The sequence below is a fragment of the Lemur catta genome, chromosome 11 (assembly GCF_020740605.2).
Source record: "Lemur catta isolate mLemCat1 chromosome 11, mLemCat1.pri, whole genome shotgun sequence".
Classification (NCBI taxonomy): domain Eukaryota; kingdom Metazoa; phylum Chordata; class Mammalia; order Primates; family Lemuridae; genus Lemur; species Lemur catta.
This window is the reverse complement of record NC_059138.1, coordinates 49546177-49565066: the sequence shown is the minus strand read 5'-3', so window position 1 is coordinate 49565066 and position 18890 is coordinate 49546177. Positions and strand designations below refer to the sequence as shown.

General features: G+C 36.1%; 1 protein-coding gene across 2 annotated transcripts in view; it reads right to left on the bottom strand.

Moving 5' to 3' along the window:
• ADAM22 (ADAM metallopeptidase domain 22) overlaps nt 1–18890 on the bottom strand; it is a 209559-nt gene that overhangs the window by 98390 nt on the left and 92279 nt on the right. For both annotated transcript variants that reach the window (XM_045564912.1, XM_045564913.1), the window contains exon 4: nt 12766–12832. In XM_045564912.1, the coding sequence (XP_045420868.1) occupies nt 12766–12832 (67 nt within the window). The remainder of the gene's footprint in view (nt 1–12765; nt 12833–18890) is intronic.

Genomic DNA, 18890 nt, shown 5'->3' with positions numbered 1-18890 from the left:
TTGACCCCAATCAGAATTACCAAAGCAACCACTCTGCCTTCCAGAGAAAGTTACAAATACATTTCCAGATTTTGAAGACTATTGAGAGAGAACATAGGCAGAAAGTAATCAATGTGTGAAGCCCAAAGGCTTTATTAGTCTTACTTCGTTTAGGTTGTACCAGATTTTTTTGAGTTGAGGCTCTGGTCAAAGACTGTACTCCCTACTTTCATCCCTCCTCCTCCTGTGCCACTTGCTCCACCTCTGACTCTGTCTACCCTCCCTGGTTTTTCTCTGTTCATTTCACACAGCAAGATCCTGCTTCAGGGGGATGCCTTTACACATGCTAATTCCACCCTGAAAAGTTGTTCTGCTCCCATTTCACCCGCCTGTTAACTTCTTTTAAACTTCAGAATCAATATTATTTCCTTAAGAAAGTATCCCCTGACCAACCAGATGAAGCTGGATCTACCAGCAAATGCTCTCAGGGCAATACGCAAACATTCTCTTTTTGGCACTTATCATTTCTGTAATTTACAAAGACTTTTTGGTAGTTACTTGCATCATGCTTGTCACTCCTACTAAAGGACAAGCTTCATGAGGGCAAGAATTCCATCATCTATTTTTTATAGCTGTATCTCTATTCCTGACCCATGGCAACTGCTCAACTCGTATCTTTTGAATGAATGAGGGTTGAGAACACAAATAGGGTATCTGAGACTTAGGGCTTTTTTCTATTCCACCATAAATCCATAATGTCAGATCTCTAGCCACTTAAACTCCACATGCCTGAGTTTTAAGGAGTTTCCCATAGGGATTAACCAAGCCCATCTGCATTATCCCCTTTCCTAATTCATAGGTGCAAAGAAAAGGCTATGATAAAACATCAAATGGAAACTTGATGAATTCCCCCCCTCCCAAAAATGGCTGTAAACACTCAAACTACTCAATACAAAGGGTACTTATTCTATGGTCTTTATTATCTGTCTTTATTTTTATAGTGGCCACTTATTTACTGGAAAGAATTTTTATTAATGAATAAGAAAATACTACCATTTGGGACAACACCAAGGAATAATTTATGATTTGTTTGTTTCAAACCAGTTAAAACTTGTCCAGAACAACATTTATACTACTTCCTGTTCAATTATAATTACTCTAATAATTCACTCTGATTTCAAAAAATATTCAGATCATAACTTGGTAAGAAAAACAATTTATAACTGTAGATTTGGAAAAGACATTATATAACTAAAAAGTTAGTTCTATAATTAGAATCAAAATAGAAAAGATATTCTATTATAAAATAGTTAATTCATTCCATACACAGAAATGCCAATAGTTAGTGCTACTTTGATTTTTTAATTTATGGCTAACTATGTCTTTTAAGTTTATGGATAACATCTTGAATATTAACAGATTAAATAACCCTTTAGGTACTTAATTGGGAGAAAAAAATTTATACCAGAAAGAAAGAGGATCTTCTACTGAAATAGGTTACAAACAGAGCTTAGGAAAAGAACTCATGCTGACAGCAGCTGTCACTTTTCATTTTTCCTTACTCCCAGCACTAAGATCCCTGACCTGTATAAACTGGTAATGGGCCAATGTATTTTCTTCAGAGTTAAGACCACTTGCAATCTTAGTGCCATTAAGGCAGCTGATGCATTATACATGATGATGGACCTAGAGCAACCTTGCTTCAATCCCAGGGGAAAGCAAAATTTACTTAATCCCCAAAGAATTTTTTCCTATAACGCAAAGAGAATTAAATGATGAAATGTGAGACCTGCCTGAAACCACGCTGATTACAAGATGGCAGAGGAGCATATGTCTACATAAGCCTGCCAGAGTGAAAATGCACACACCATCAAGCTCATCAAGAAGGTAATAAACAGATTCCTAGTGGTGGATAAAAAATAAAGTTAGGTGGCATACCTGGAATAACTAATGTTACATGTGAGGAAGAAATACACATTTTATCAGTTTGTTTATTAGATTTGTGTAGTTCCTTTACTGTCTTCCTGTGGGAGGGAGGGTGAGGAGAGAGGAGGAGAGGAGGATGGCGATTTTTAATCACCTTGGCAAGGATACAACCAAATATCTTCTACTCTTTTGACAGGATGATGGTATGTTTCAGCTTAGTTACTCTTGCCCATAAAACTTCACATTTCCTCCAGATGCAGATAAATTTATACATAGGCATATGATGGGCATAAGAGCTGAGCCATGTGTTTGCCATGTGCAAGACAGCAGCATATTTCAAATGCTAATAGTTTAGAAGCCATGGTGCTCCCCTGTGCTGAACCAATATACAATCCAACTTCTATGGAGAACAAAGAAGGACTGAAAATAAACCTCAAGAGAAAATGGTTGAAAAACAGGGCATCCTCAGAAGGCACTCCATCTTTTTTGGATTAAAGGAAATTTTATATTGGAATAATTGAGACTCACCTGAACAAAACAATTACATCTTCAATTTACAGCTTATTAAACAGCAGCTAAAGGAGATACAATTGCAAAGGGTAAATTGTAGGAGTGCTATAGTTAAAATATTTGCATTCTAATTCCTCTGCTATTATGATTCTTTATTTCCATACAGAGGATAGACTACAGTGGATAACAGCACAAATTCTGGTGCCAGACTTTCTGGCTTCAAATTCTTGGGCAAGTTAGTTGTGAAATAAAACTGTAAAATAAGATCGCAGGCTCTCCAGACAAGATGAATTCCCTATGGCTGGTAGAAACATTCTAAAAGCAAAGCTGGCGGGTCGCGGTGGCTCATGCCTGTAATCCTAGCACTCTGGGAGGCCGAGGTGGGTGGATCGCTCAAGGTCAGGAGTTCCAGACCAGCCTGAGCAAGAGCGAGACCCCCGTCTCTACTAAAAAAATAGGAAGAAATTATCTGGCCAACTAAAATATATATAGAAAAAATTAGCCAGGCATGGTGGCACATGCCTGTAGTCCCAGCTACTCGGGAGACTGAGGCAGTAGGATCGCTTAAGCCCAGGAGTCTGAGGTTGCTGTGAGCTAGGCTGACGCCACGGCACTCACTCTAGCCTGGGCAACAGAGCGAGACTCTGTCTCAAAAAATAAATAAATAAATAAAAATAAATAAAAGCAAAGCTAGGCAGCTATGGCAGGGTATGACAGAGCAGTAACATGCCCTGTGTTTTGGGGTGGGGGTAGCTCTTGACAAACACCGAGCATTGTGCCCCTGGGCCAGAGCACTCCCTGTGACTACAGCCAGGAACTTACCCTCGACCCCTTTTACCTCCTCTGCCCCACCCCTGCCCACCAGCGCTATGAAAGAAACATCTGACAGAGACTTCTGGTTTTGGGCTTGGAAACCAACCACCAATAAAGACCTGACTATTTCAACCAAGCAGAACTGAACGTGTTCGAATCCTTCGTGTGCCTAAATGGACCTGACTGAGAACCTGGCCGGGACCCTTCCCAGACCCTCCCTTCCTTCTTCAGTGAGCACTTTCCTCTTACAGTGAAAGCTGTCTCCCCAGTCCGCAGTTGTTTTTTTTTTTTAAATAGAAAATAAAGTTCTCTTTTTGCTGCCACACATTTCATTGGTCTTTTGTTAACATAAACTTTCTGTGCCTCAGTTTCCTCATCTGCAAAATGAAGGTAACAATGGTATTACTGGGGGATAAAATGACTTAGCATATGTAAAACACTTCAGACTAGTGCCTAGCACACAGTAAATACCATACAAGCGTCTGCTATTACTCCAATTACGACCCAGTGTTTTTACCCTTATTATTCCTCCGTCCTATCACTAGTATTGATCCAATGAGGGTATCATATGATTCAAAGAGGTCCAAATTGTGTAAGACAGGAAATCCTTGGTAGTAAAAGAAGCATCTATGGAGATATACTATTTATTTGTAAAAATACAAAACTTTTAAGAATGGTGTAAAACGGAAGTGCAGCAAGTCATATTTTGATTACATTAAGATGAGTGTTTCATTAACTGGAAAGAATATTCCACCAGTATCCTTAAGGAAGAAAAATGAGTTTGAATTTGTAAAGAGGAGGTTAACTCTTCCAAATGACTAGCATTAGATCACTGGCAGCAGTTATTTGCCCCTAAGGCTTGGTCATAGAGCCTGAGTTAATAGCATATTAACTCAGCATAATCTTCCTATAGGACAGCAATATATAGTAATTATCAATCAATGAAACTAGCTTACTAGGACTCCATATCCTAACCATCAAAGGTATGGCTTTTCCAGCTATACTTTTGTGTTCATGATTTAAAATACCTCTGTGAGAATATCATGGCTCCTGCACTATAATGGAGAAAATTAATGAGTCCTCTTATAATACAATTCACTATTTAAAAATGAAAGTATTTAAACATGCAGTAGTTCAAACCCACAGGACTCAAAGGACAAGGTTTCCTGTGCTGGCCCTATGTGCAATTCTTATTTAGAGATGAATCTAAATAAGAAAATTCTAAAATTGACTCCTACCACTAAACCCAAAATTCAATTATTTCTTATTAAATTACCGTAAGATTAACCCTACTTGCATATTCATTTTTTGAAAGTCTAGATCTCGTTCTTGTAGGATCTTTATATCCTGAGGTTAAAAAAAAAATCATTTTATGTCAGTAACTAGGGGCTAATGAAGTCATTAAAATATAATAGAATTTAAAGCTAGTCTAGCTACAGCTAATAACTATGTATGAAGAAAATATATTTATACTTTTTTAAAATCATTTTTGTTTTATTACTTGTCAGATTGGTATTAAATCATGGCTAAACTATTTCAGAAAATGGACTTGAGAAGAAATTTTTCCAAGTCATCTAATTTTAAAATTTGTGTATATGTGGTTAACTTGGCTTTAATTAGCATCCATAGCTATGCAATTTGAAATTTTCTCTCCTGTCAAAGAGAACCTATGTGAGGTACCCGTATGCTCACTCATGCTACAACCTGTAACACCTGTGCCTGAAGTGTCCCTTCATGCTGCACCAAAGTTTCTGCTCTCAGAGTTCAGGTTCAGTGGCAAGAGTCCTTAACCTAAATATCCCAGAAGGCAGCAAGAAAAACATAAATACAGATTCTAACATATAGTTAGTTTCATCTGCCAAATATTTCTATCACTGCTTCATTAATTGTTTGTGAATATTTTAAAAAACTGTTTACACATACTCTGTTAAAGAATCTGTGTTCCCTAATGGACAAAATGGTGAACAAAACCCATCTCAGCTTATAGTACGTAAACTATACCTCAACAAAGTTGTTTTTTTAAAAATCCCGGTTACCATGGCAGAAGGAGACCCCTCTGAGGACTGGAGGTCTTCAATTGACACTGCCCATCAGCAGGCCTTAAAATGCACATCACTGAGTTTCTTTCCTTGCATAGAGGCTTCCCCATCTCCACAGAGCCAAGGAAAATGCCTGAAACTTGGATTTGAAATTTGGTGATAAAATTAGGAGCTTAAGTGACAACTTCTATAAATAGATCCATTAAAAAAAAAAAATTCCTTTCTAAAGCCATCTCCCCAGGCCATGTGACTTAATTAGCTAGCATGTAGGTGACTAAGTATTATCCAAGAGCCTTATCCAAGAGTCTCTGGAAAAGGTACTCTTGTGAGAACTGGAGACAGAAAGCATGTTTCTAAAATGTAAGGGAAAGCTGTAAATAAAAAAGGCATTTTGGAAGAGAAATGCTGTTGCTGAGTTGTTCTACTAAAAAAAAAAAAAAAAAGGAAAATGAGACAAAAAGAAATAGCTTTAGTATAGATTACCTGGCAACAGTTGCTGTTGCTTGCATTTATCTCAAAGACAACCTCCAAAACAAAAAGATAGCCTAAAAAGCTACTTGAAAAACACACAAATCTCTACTTAAGAAGATTCATCATTGATGCAATGGTATAGATTGCTCTGCACTAATGCATGCAGCAAAATGTACTGTCCACCAAAGCCTGGTTTTTCTTTTCTTGTTAATCCCTTATTCTTCTTGCTCCCATAGAAAGAACCAGGATTCTGTATGGTAATGAAGTTTTAAAAATCAATAAGGAAATTTGATATCCAGGATAAGCAAAAGATTAACCTCTGTGTTCATCTTTACTACTGCAAGACATACAAATGAGACACTTTGGCAGTTTAAGAGCTATTTGTGTTCCCCTTGGCCAAAAAAGGGAAAATTCAAGCATTTCTGTGCTATTCAATTATTTTGCAATGGAATTTGAGAAAAATATGTTTCATAGTAGGGTATGTTATTAAAGGTACCATCATTTTTAAAAAGTAGAAGAAACAAAATGCAATCACTGAACTATAACCTACATCTTAGACAAACTAAATTCTATCACTAATAGCAAACTGAGAACATTTTTTTACTTAAGAATCCACAATATTATATAGCACCATATGGTTATTTGTGGATGGTGTTTTGTTTTTTACAAAAAAAAATCTTAAAAGGTATCTTAAGAAACATTATTCCTTAACTAATTGTGCACCTTTTTAATTATTCAAGTCTAGAGAATTGTGCTCCTTGTGGAGAAATCTAGAGAAGATGACAAGAGAAATCTTGAATACAATTCAGATCACAAGCAATTTTCTATCAATGCTGTTCAGGTTCACAGGAACTACAAAGTTAGCCATGGAGTTAACCGTTGTCCTGACAGTCACCATTATTTAAAATTTTCTAAGTGATTTCTTACAGCTGTCCTCTACTAGGATTTTTTTCCCCTCATTGACACATTCATTGGGAAACCAAAAAGATTAAGGCAGGATTTTTAAAAAGTATCCCTTTTTTAAGAAGAAAGAAATGAGCTGGAAATCTGACTTAGACAAATGAGTGCAAAGGGAATCTAGAGACTGCTGTAGCACAGGTGCCTGCTGGGAGATGGGACTGTGCTAGGTCAGAAATCTATCATGGAGCTCCATCCCCAGGGAGGGAAGACAGATGTGAACAGCAGGAGAAAAACTGCTCTGTAGCAAAACTCAGGCTTTCTCCTTGCTTGCAAATCAACTACCCTGTTACTTTCTTTCCAGAAATGACAGTGGCCATTTCAGTTTGTCTACAAACTATGTATTTTTTAAATGTAAATTCCATTACCATTCCAACAGAGTAAAAGTTTCCCGAGTCACAATAAGCTCTCCCACCTTAAAGTAGACACTTTCTCCTCTGACGCCTGCTCCCCAACACACAGCACTCTAATTCCTATAACCATTTCCAGACTGCAACCTTGACCCACATTCCCTTGCTTTCTTATCCATCTTCTTACTGCCACTATGAACATAATTAGACTTTGAGACAATGATTTTTGAGTGTACTCAATTCAATCAAATGGCGGGCAGTAACCAGTTAATTGCCAGTCAAAAGTCAGTACTGTATAATATATTTCTGTACATACTCATCCTCAAGGATTAGGACCCTACAAATTGGGAATGCTCTAATACAGTGGTTTAGAAATAATTTGAGATAATAAAAAGATAATAAGTAGCCATTACTTCTAATTATTATCATAAGAGATCAAACAATTTAACAAAAAAAATAGCTATAAGAACTATTGCTGACTGGTCATGATCTTTCTATTTTTACTATTTGACCCGAAATAAATCTGCTCCCTTCTCCATCTATACATGTTCCTTACATGTGTGAAGGTTTTACCATTCCTCTTTTAGTGTTATAAAATTTATACCACAGCTAAATTCCTGAGATGTTCATTCAAAGAAAAATAAAACAGGCTTTGGACTGGAGTATGTCTTTACCACTTTTGCCCAAGGCAACTGATATTACAGAAAAACAACCCAAATGCATAACCAAATCTGAGAGAAACACCTAAAGGGTCTTTACGTAGACCACCATTTCACAGTTTAAGGATTAGAGACTATAAAGGAGAAATTGTTAGGTACTTCCAAAATGAATTAGATATGTATACAATAAGTATAAATAAACTATATTTCAATTTTTATGCCTATCTTATTTTACATAATATAGAATGTATGGTAGATAATATGGCAAAAGAGTCAGCTCTGGAGTTAGATAATCTAGATTCAAATTGCAGCTGCACTACTCCTTGTGTTACTTTCAGCAAGTTAGGTAACTTCTTTGTGCCTCAGTTTCTATAAAGTAGAATAATAGTTATAGTTACAGGATGCTCTGAGGCCTGAATAGTACAGATAAATTCATGTGCCTATCACATCATGCATTATATATTGGTTAATACTAATATTAGTAATAAATGTTGATTACTATTATTAATGTTATAATACTGATTAACGAAAGCCTATCTAACTGGAATTTCAATTAACCAGAATACTGTCAGCTTTCGGTTTCAAGACCAAAAAAGCTAGCTAACTATAAAATATGGAAATGCACGGTTTAGTCTCTGTTGACATTATTCATCAATTCCAGTTTCCTTTGTCTGAATCCAGAGCCATAGTCCTCCACAATCAAAATTAAAAATTGCATTCCCAAGGTATTCTTATTAGTTGAGGTTTAGATCTGAAATTATTTTTAAATTCCATATCAAACACATAAAAGTACTCCCTAAACAGGGGTAAATTTAGAATTTCATTTTTAAATGAATTGAAAATTAATGTAAGATGAGATTACTATGTCTTACTAAAGGAACAAAGAGTATGTCTCTTTTTTCCCCTGCATAAAGACTTTATCTTCATATTCTTTGAAAAAAAGGTTTAAAAAAAACTTTTAATAGAACTTTAAAATCAGTATTATGCACATCTATCTGAATAGGGTAAAACTGACTTGAATGAGGCATATAATGTCCCTGTACATAATACAAATTTTTATGCTAGGGAACAATCACTAACATATTTGTTTTTACTCTAAATACAAAAGTGCAATCAACATCAAAATCCAGATTATAGGAAACTGCATAGGATAAACAATCTGGTTTCTTCAACAAATAAATTTTAAGGGGGAACAAAAGAAAAACACAATTTTTAAAACCTACAGGTAAAACAAAACTACAGGGGTACATGCTCTGGTGACAAACCTATAAACAAATTAAGGAAGGGATTACCACAAAACTCAGGAGAATGTAAGTTTTAAAAGAAGAAGAGGGAGGGGCTTGGGCTTAGGCAGCAGCAGCAAGTGGAAGAGATGACCAAGCTCTATTTCTTGAACTGCATGGTGGTAATGAGAGTGTTCACCATTAGTAATATTTCATCAACCCACACATTGTTTTATGGGAGTTTCATGTCCCTGGTCTAATTTACAATTTAAAAGGTTTTAAAAATAAAATTGCATTCTAAAAGATTCACCAAAGCAACTATTTAAATTTTTTTTCCTGCAAATGTATTCCTTTTTCCCACATTCACACTCACACCCTTAAATCAAATGCATTACACCTGAATTTTCACAAGTTAAAAAGTTCAATGGCACCTGGGGAGAGCCATTTATGGATTAAACAGTTGGTAGCCATTGTTAAATGTGGCATAATGATTTTGATTTTAATTTTTCATCCTTAAGATATATATGACCATGTTTGTGCCAACTGACACAAAAAAACGTAATTTTTAGAGTTTAGATTTGATTTCATATACTTTTTTGCTTACTTCTGTCCCAAGAGAAAAGACAACTTTAAGAAAAAACAAAGAAACTTTATAGGGCTCTTAAGGAAGGTGTCACTGGCTGGATTGTGTTGCCCCAAAATGCACATGTTAACGTCCTAACTCCCAGTACCTCAGACTATAACTGTATCTCTAAATAGGCAAGTTAAAAGGGTGGGCCCTAATCTAATATGAACAGTGTTCTTACAAGAAGAGATGATTAGGACACAGATATGCACAGAAGGAAGACCATGTGAAGACAGAAAAAAAAATTTACAAACCAAGGAGCGAGACCTCGGAAGAAACCAACCCTGTCAACATCTTCATCTTGGTCTTCTAGCCTCCAGAATTGTGAGAAAATAAATTTCTGTTGTTTAAAGCAGCAACCCAGTCTGTGGTACTGTGTTATGGCAGCCCTAACAAACTGAAAGATATGTTAATATATCTTTGTATCTTTTAGGGTTTCTTTTTTAAAAGGTAGTGGAGGGAATGGAAAGAAAAAATATGAAATACTGCAATTATATTTGATTCATAATGTAATAGTGAAAAGAAAAGCTTAAGAAAATTCTGAGTCATTAATAAAGAAAGGAGAATACTATCAGATTTCACGTAAAAAGAAACATTCCAAAGAGCTAAGCACAGAGGGCAAGACAAGAGGGAATCTGCAAGAAATAACTGGCTACCAACTTTGGATTAATGGGCAGGATTCAACACTTCAATGTAGTTTCTGGAAAAAACTCAGGGGGGAATTTTGAGTTAGATTTTTAAATGGACTGAAACAAAGGGAGGTGATAGGTGAAATCAAAGTGGTTTTCTTAAAGGTAGAAAGAAATGTCCTCTGCCCCTAGAGTTTGAATGAAATCTGTATTTATCATTTCCCTAGCTTGACAGGCTTATGAGTTAGGAAACCATCAACAAGGAAATGCAATTCTCAGGTTGGAAAATCATCAAACATTGTGTGGCAGTCGCTGCTCTGTGTATTCTGTATTCCTATGGAGCATATCAATCTCAGAGCGGAGAACACTTTGCTGATTAAGTACAAGTTTTCTGAAAAGAGATATTACTATAGAGATAGCAGAGAGCTGTTTGCTTCATCCACCCTCCATGCTGGTATTTGCATTCCATCATTCCACTGACAGACACAGATGCAAACAGATAGTGAGCTGCCTATTTCCCTCCTTCTTTAACAAAGGAGTAAGAGATACTCTGTATTCAGAAAAATATTATCATAAAAAATAGAGAAGCAAAGCCAAATAGACAGGGATGAGAATAAAACGAGCTGGAAATTCTAAATCTAGGTAATTTTTTTTCACAACTATAAGCAAAATGACTCCATTCTCCTGTGTCATAACTAGAAGGATCCTGATATCCTTTTTTCAGGAAGGTAGTAACATAAATCAATCAACCAATTAGTCTTAGGTTTAGAGTAACTTTCTGAAGGAACTGGAAAATTTTTATATCTAGATCACTTATAAAAATTAACAGATTTTATTTTAAGTCTCTCTCAACGAAAGATGTATAGATATACAGAGATGTATTTATTGGAAAAACATCCTAATGTCTCGGATTTGCTTTAAAATACCCCCCCCACACACACAGACACTAGTAAAGAGAAAGAGAAAAGATAATTAAAATGTTGATAACTGTCAGTGCTGGATGATGGGTATGATGGGGTTTATTACAGTATTCTTTTTATTTCTAATACATGTCTGAAATTTTCCATAATAAAAAGTTTTCTTTTTTAATTAATATATATATATATATATATATATATAATTGAAAAGCCCAATTTTCTTCAGCTTGTCATTTGAATGGGGATAATGTAATTTATTTTGGTTATTGATAAAATTTAGCTTTGAACAAAAAGCTTTATTGCAGTAATATAGGTATGTATGAAAACAATGAATACAGGCTTTATGGGAAAATAACTCAGAAAAATGTTTACAATATGATAGCAGATACAATTTTATAGATATGATATTATGTAAGATACAATTTTATAGATATGATACTATGTAAAAAATATATAAATATATGCATATGATAAAAAACACTAAAAGGAAATACAACCAAATGAAAACAGAGTTTAACTTTCAGGGATGAGTTTAAGGATAATTGCTCCTCTTTTGTTATACTTTTCTCTGTTTACAAGTTTTCTAAAATGAGAAATTTTATGAGAAATGTATCAAATTTATAATTGGAAAAAGGAAATAAATATGAACAAATGGTATTATAATTCAGATGAGGTAGAATAGATAGTCTGAACACTATTCAGAAGAAAATTTAAATGCTTGGCCAAAACTCACTACACTAAACACTGATCAACAAGAAGCCCTATACTTGGGTGGCTTTTAATCTTGTATGCTCTCAGATTACATCATCAGCAGACTGGGAAAAAACACACATTCTTATGCCTATAGTTGGAGGAGGCTTTTATTTGTGTTAATATTTTCAGAGCGTACCCTGTCACGACCAGTATCCAAAGATTTCTGTCTCTAGGTTTTTGTTTTGTTTTGTTTTTTTGAGACAGGGTCTCACTCTGTTGCCTAGGCTGGAGTGCAGGGGCACAATCACAGCTCACTGCAGCCTTGAACTCCTTGGCTCAAATGATCCTCCCATTTCAACCTCCCTGGCTACCACAATTGCACGCTACTGCGCCCAGGTAATTTTTTTTTTTTTTTTTTTAATTTTTTGGCTCGTTCTGTGGCCCAGGCTGGTCTCAAACTCCTGGTCTCAAGTAAGCCTCCCAACGTGCTGGGATTACAGGTGTAAACCACTGTGCCCAGCCTGTCTATAGGTATTTTAAACTCCCTGAGACTTCCCTGTAGTAGATCTAATAATTTTTACATCTTACCAGGGGAAAGTCTTTCACAACTGAATGCAAAGTCACACACCTATCCTGGACACAAGATTTCACCTCTTAGTTCTCAGTGCTAACCTTAAAGGCAAATTTGAGAGACTATTTTTTGTGACATAATCTAAAAGGAACTATTTGTAGCTGTATCAGTCCTATAAAACCTAAGTCCAGCAATTCCTATAGGACACTAAAAATTCTTTTTCTAATAACTAAAGTTTATTTTTCACAAGTATGTGATAAACTTTCATAATAAATTATAAAATATTCTTTTAAAGCCCACAAAACTGTACATTAGAAGTATCACTGAAAATTAAAATCATAATCAGTGGTATTTAAAAGGTTCTCAATTAAATTTCCCCCAAAGGTAGGAAAATTTCACTTACTTTAACTTCCACAGTCTTGCCTCCACGTTCAATATGTCTCTCTATATACTCAGAGGACAGCAAATCACTGCAACAGCAAAAAGAAATGATGATTAAAGAGGACCCTGAAAATGTAAACCATTTACACGTATCTGTTTTAACAATTCTTTAATCCCCCAAATCAACACTTTATAGGTCTCTCTCTCTCTCTCACACACACACACACACACACACAACACACAACACACATACACACACCCCCAGTATTTCAAACAGGATATGAGGTTGAACTGACTACACCTCCTGCCACCTTACTGCTTAGCAGAGCTGATTCCACTGATCCAACCAACAGTTTTAGGAAACTATCATAAGCCTATAAGCACACAATTACGTTTAAGACATCTTATTCTTAATTTTCTTACTTTTAGCCTTTTATCCAATAGTTTTAGTTGTCTATCATACTTTATCATTTCTTCGTGTGTTATTTTTATCTGAGAAAATATTAGTTCCCATCATAAAAAGGGTGCAAAGAAAGTTAAAAGAAATGAAGAGGAATATATCATCAGCATTTGAAAATAATTCTCTTTTGAAATATCTCCTAAATAATAACCTTTTTATATTAATTTTAAATGTTTCTACAATCTTAAATGTTTCTCTTCAATTTCATATATATGAAAAAATTTCCCCTTTAATGGAGGTGCCTCAAGACACAACTTCCATAAAATGTCTTTAATCTTTTAAAGCACTAAAATATAAATCAAATTATCATTAATAAATAAAAATACAAGAAGCTATAAATTTCTAATTTTACTCTATTAATAGACATTGAGCCAACTGAAAAAATCTTTTAAAGTGCACTGAAGTTCACCAAACCAAAATTGTCCCAATCATAAAAAACGTGAATTTCTGAGCACATTGACCCATTATGATAGACACCATGCCTACAGCTGCTTGAATGTAAACAGAACAATCAGACAAGCATAATATTAACGTAGGCACCACAATCCTGTAGTCTCTGATGCTTATATTACCATTTAGGAAACTTATAACTGTAGTCTAAGTTCATGCTTCATTTATCTTTAGAATACATTTTCCTATTGACTTTATGTGGGAACCAGCTAGGATATTCTAAGCTGCAAGTTAAGGAAAATACAACTGAAAGTAGCTCCAATAATCAGGACATTTATCATTTTATTTCTTGTTAGAAATTCCAAGGCAAGTGTAATATGAAATTGCTTTTGAGAATATTCAGTCCTTTCAAGATGTTTTAAGTATATATGAGTTCAGTAAGCAAAATTTTGTTAAACATGCAGAATTCATAAGCTATGCAAGTATAAGAAGATTGTGTATGTGTTACACATTGATAGAAAGACATGTAAGATCAAGAAATACCTAATATTTGTAAGGCACCTGGGTAATAAATGTTCATGATATACTAACTATGCAAGAGACACTAAATATCCAATATACACTAAATATGCATAAGCACTTCATATCTGTGAGGTCTTAATTCAACCCAAATTTCTCAACTTTGACACTACTGACATTTTGGGCCAGATAATTCTTTGTCTTGGGAGGCTGTCTTGTTCATTGTAGCAAGTTTAGCAGCATCCCTGGCTTCTGCCCACTAAATGTCAGTAGCATGCACCAGTCATGATAGTTGAAAATGTCTCCAGACATTGCTAAATATACACTAGGGGACAAAATAGCCCTGGTTAAGAACAACTGCTGACACTTATTCCTGCCCCATGTGTTCTCCAAGAAACACAAATAGAATTCATGACTGTTTTTTGGACTAAATATCAAGCCACAGCCACTGACCAGGCATATTTGTCCCAGTGTCTCTCAGATACAGCAAGGGGGTGTCATTAGCTTGGGGCACCTGCCGTCTCTGAGACTTGCCCAAACCTCAACTTTGGTCCTAGTAACCACACCATCAACAGGGAAGGCATCTGCAGCAGAAAAAGAAGCAGGACATATGAACACTGTGCATGCAGGATTAGCTGGCGTGGCCCCCTCCACCCTGCTTGCACCTATCCCAAGTGTGCTAACCTGCCAAACTCTTTCCTTTTGCTTCTCACTGTGTGCTTCAAATTGACTTAGCAAACCATGTGATTTGAGGATTTGAATTTGGTCTGTGGGAACTTTTGGTTCCCTTACCCCTGGGATAGCTTGCCTGGTAGCATACTTGGGGGCTGCCATTGCATCCATGTAATTTCCCCCCTGACATCAGGGCAGTTCCAGGGTTGGCTCATGTAGTGGCTCAGCATCACTAGTAAGACCAAGACTGTGTTCAACTTTCTGTCCTGCCAGCAGCATGGTGGATGGCCTGTTCTCTTAACTGATTTCTCTCATGACCATAACATGACTACTATAATTCTAAGCACCTCATGCAAATAAAAAATATCCCAAGGTAAAAAAGCCTTGTGTTTCTTTTCAAAAGCAAGCAAATGCTTCACAAAAAAGCTCCTAGCATTCATCTTCTCAAGCATCTTTTGCCAGAATTACATCACATGGCCACACCCAAACCAATCCTTTGACGAGGACATTTGTCTTTGGAACAAGATTCTAGCTGGCCCCCCCCCCGTGAACATCATGACTCTTCAGAGAGAGCTGAACAATACTAGGGGAAAGGAGAGTGGTGGAAAGAATAGCTGTTGTACAGCCAATCAACAGTTGCCTTTTTTTTTCATCACTGTGTCAAATATTTCACAAATTTCCAAGGCCTTCTAATAAAATAGTGAAGCTGCGTGGTAAAGACCTGCTTCAGGCAAAACTGGTAATTGTTCCAGCATCCACATCACACCCTATTACCCAAAACAAAACGGGTATTTGTTTGTTTGCAAAGACAGATGTTTGCAAAGGACTGTCTGTCTCCCAGCCTTGCTCTCAATCTGAAACAACTTCCCCAGAAGTAGGGGAGAAATATTACCATACAGAGGTATGTTTCTTAGCAGAGGCAGCCAGGTTCTCTCTCTTGGGAATATGAACTAGTAAATTCAGAAAAAAAATCTTTCAACTGATGAAGGAAAGAGAAACAAAGTCAAAAATAAGCAGACACTTAAAACAAAGTGAGTCATACCAGCGGTAAATACCAGAGTGAAAGCCTCAAATCTCTGCTGCTGAAGTCCCCGAATCCCGAACAACCTATCCCTATGCTGGATATTCATGGGATACTTTCTCCACTCATGTCAAGTTAGAAAAATTCCCCATTACTGGAGCTAGCATGAGTGAAATCAAGTCACCTAAGTAAAAGACTCCTCAGAGGACTAGTAGTTGTAGTAGTAGTAACAGTAATAGTAATAACAATTTAAAAAAAAACAAACAACTTTTGAGTCTTCCAGGCTTTCAAATTTCAAGGGAACATTTTCCTTTGAATTATAAAATCTAGGCATTAAGAGAGTATGAGTCACTGCACGAATGTAATTACACCAAAGAAAAACCCTCTGCTCAGGAATTATGTAGCTATTTCAATCAAGCCTCTATACACAAGTACTGCTGGAAAGGGCTCCATGTAATTAAAACCAAAAACAGCCCATGCAGTTTGGTTTTGTTTGTTTGCAGTATTGTGAAAGTCTGCTAAGTATTGTTATTTTAATTATTAGGGTGAAAAACCTTCAATTTAAAATGTCACATTTCCCTCTAACTAAACCATAAAATCCTTACTACAATTCAAGTTAAAATCTAAGTAAATTTTCTTGAAGCTTCCTGAAGTAGAGATAATCAAAATTACCTTAAGTTCTTTACTTTAGAACATCATTGTTTATCATTAAGTAGAGATCAACTTAAATCATTTTAAGCGTAGGAAAATGAAGGATCTCCTTAAAATAGACAAAATTTTATTTTACGGTAAATGGATCAGGTGAAATTCACTCCATGCTAACAGCCTACTCAATACTGACATGTGAATGCTTGTGGACTTCAAAAGATTAAAGTAAAAATCATTTAAAACCACACTCTGAAGCCCACTCGTTTTTAAACAAAGTAGATGTTAAAATTAGAAATGCTTTCTGAGTGCTTTTTTAAAATTTGCATGCCATAATAAGCCTGGAAATGCAAAACAAATAAAATACAAACATTTTCAGTCATAATAATTATTATCCTTTGTCTAGGGGAAACCATCATGAATCAGAGGCAGCTGGTATAGGACAAAGGCTTTGGAGTTAAACACAAAAAATAAATTTAATTTTCCATCCAAACGCTGCCGTTTACTAGCTGTATGCCCTTGGTCAAGTTATTTAATCTCTATGAACATAATTTCCCCGTGTCTAAAATGGAGAAATCAAAAATAACCTCCATAAAGTTGGTATGTTATTAAACCGGAACATAGGTGAAATGCCTTCCAAATCCTGATTTCAATTTTCCCCCACTGCCTATTCACTATCTCCTACCTATTCATCTTTCTCTAGAACTCACTTTTACTGTTTTGGGCCTTTTAAACCATTGGCCCTACCTACCACTTTTTCACTCTCCTTCATCTCACTTTTGTCCACCTAATCCAGTTTATATTCCATGAAATGTTATCATAATCACCCCCTTTGACACAGTCTGAACTTCCTTACCCCTCTCTGTACTGACTTGGCCAAACCTCAATCACAGTAAAGCTTAACTTTAGCTGACACTAAGAAACAGAACATCAGAATGGCCACAGGCTGATTTATGACCACATTTATCAAGTGATCCTTCATACTGTTATTTCTCCCATTTAGAAAAGCAAACAATAATTCTATCCACACTATTTCCCTGTCCAACTACTACTACATTTTCTTTTTTTTCAACTGCAGCATTCAGTACTTCTATTTTTTACTAGTAGATTTTATTTCTACTATTTTTTCTAGTTGTTTTTCTCTGGATACTTAATATTACTTTCTTGCTTCATAGATGCTGTAATTATCTCTCTGAATACAGGCATAGTTTGTTTTATTGCACTTCACTCTACTACACTTTGCAGATATTGCATTTTTTAAAAATTGGAAGTTTGTGGCAACTCTACATCAAGCAAGACTATTGGTGCCATTCTTCCAACAGCATGTGCTCACTGTATGTCTCTGTGTCACATTTTGGTAATTCTGGCAATATTTCCAATTTTCTCATTATTCTTATATCTGTTATAGTAATTTGTGATCAGGGATCTCTGATATTACCATTGTAATTGTATTAGGGCACCACAAACCACACCCACATTAACACAGCAAACTTAATTCATAAATGTATGTGTTCTGACTGCTCCACCAACCTGTTCCTCCATCCCTCTTCCTCTCCTTGGGCCTTCCTATTCTCTAGGACAGCAGTTCCCAACCTTTTTGGCACCAGGGACTGGTTTCATGGAAGACAATTTTTCCACAGACTAGGATGGGGGGAAGGTGGAGCTCAGCTGGTGATGTAAGCAATGGGGAATGGCTGTAAATACAGATGAAGCTTTGCTTGCTCACTCACCCACTGTTTACCTCCTGCTGTGTGGCCTGGATCCCAACAGGCCACAGATCATTTCATGGCCTGGGAGTAGGGGACCACAGCTCTAGGACACAATCAATATTCAACTTAGGCCAATCAATAATCCTGCAATGGCCCTTAAGTGTTCAAGAGAAAGGAGGAGTTGCATGTCTCTCACTGTAAATCAAAAGCTAGAAATCATTAAGTTTTGTGAAGAAGGTATATTGAAAGCTGAGATAGGCCAAAAAGCTAAGCCTCTTGCACCAAACAGTTAGCCAAGTTGTGAATGCAAAGGAAAAGTTCTTGAAAGAAATTAAAAGTGCTACCCTAGTGAACACACAAATGATAAGAAAGCAAAACAGCCTTATTGTTAAAATGGAGAAAGTTTTAGTGGTCTGGATAGAAGATCAAACCAATCACATTTCCCTAAGCCAAACCCTAATCCAGAGCAAGGTCCTAACTCTCTTCAACTCTATGGAGGCATATAGGTAAGTAAGCTGCAAAAGAAAAGTTTAAAGCTAGCAGAGGTTCGTTTATGAAGCTGAAGGAAAGAATCCATCTCTATAACATAAAGGTGTAAGGTGAAACAGCCAGTGCTAATGTAGAAGCTGTGGCAAGTTACCCAGAACATCTGGGTGGCTACACTAAACAGATTTTCAGTGTAGATCAAACAGTCTTATACTGGAAGATGCCACTAAGGACTTTAATAGCTA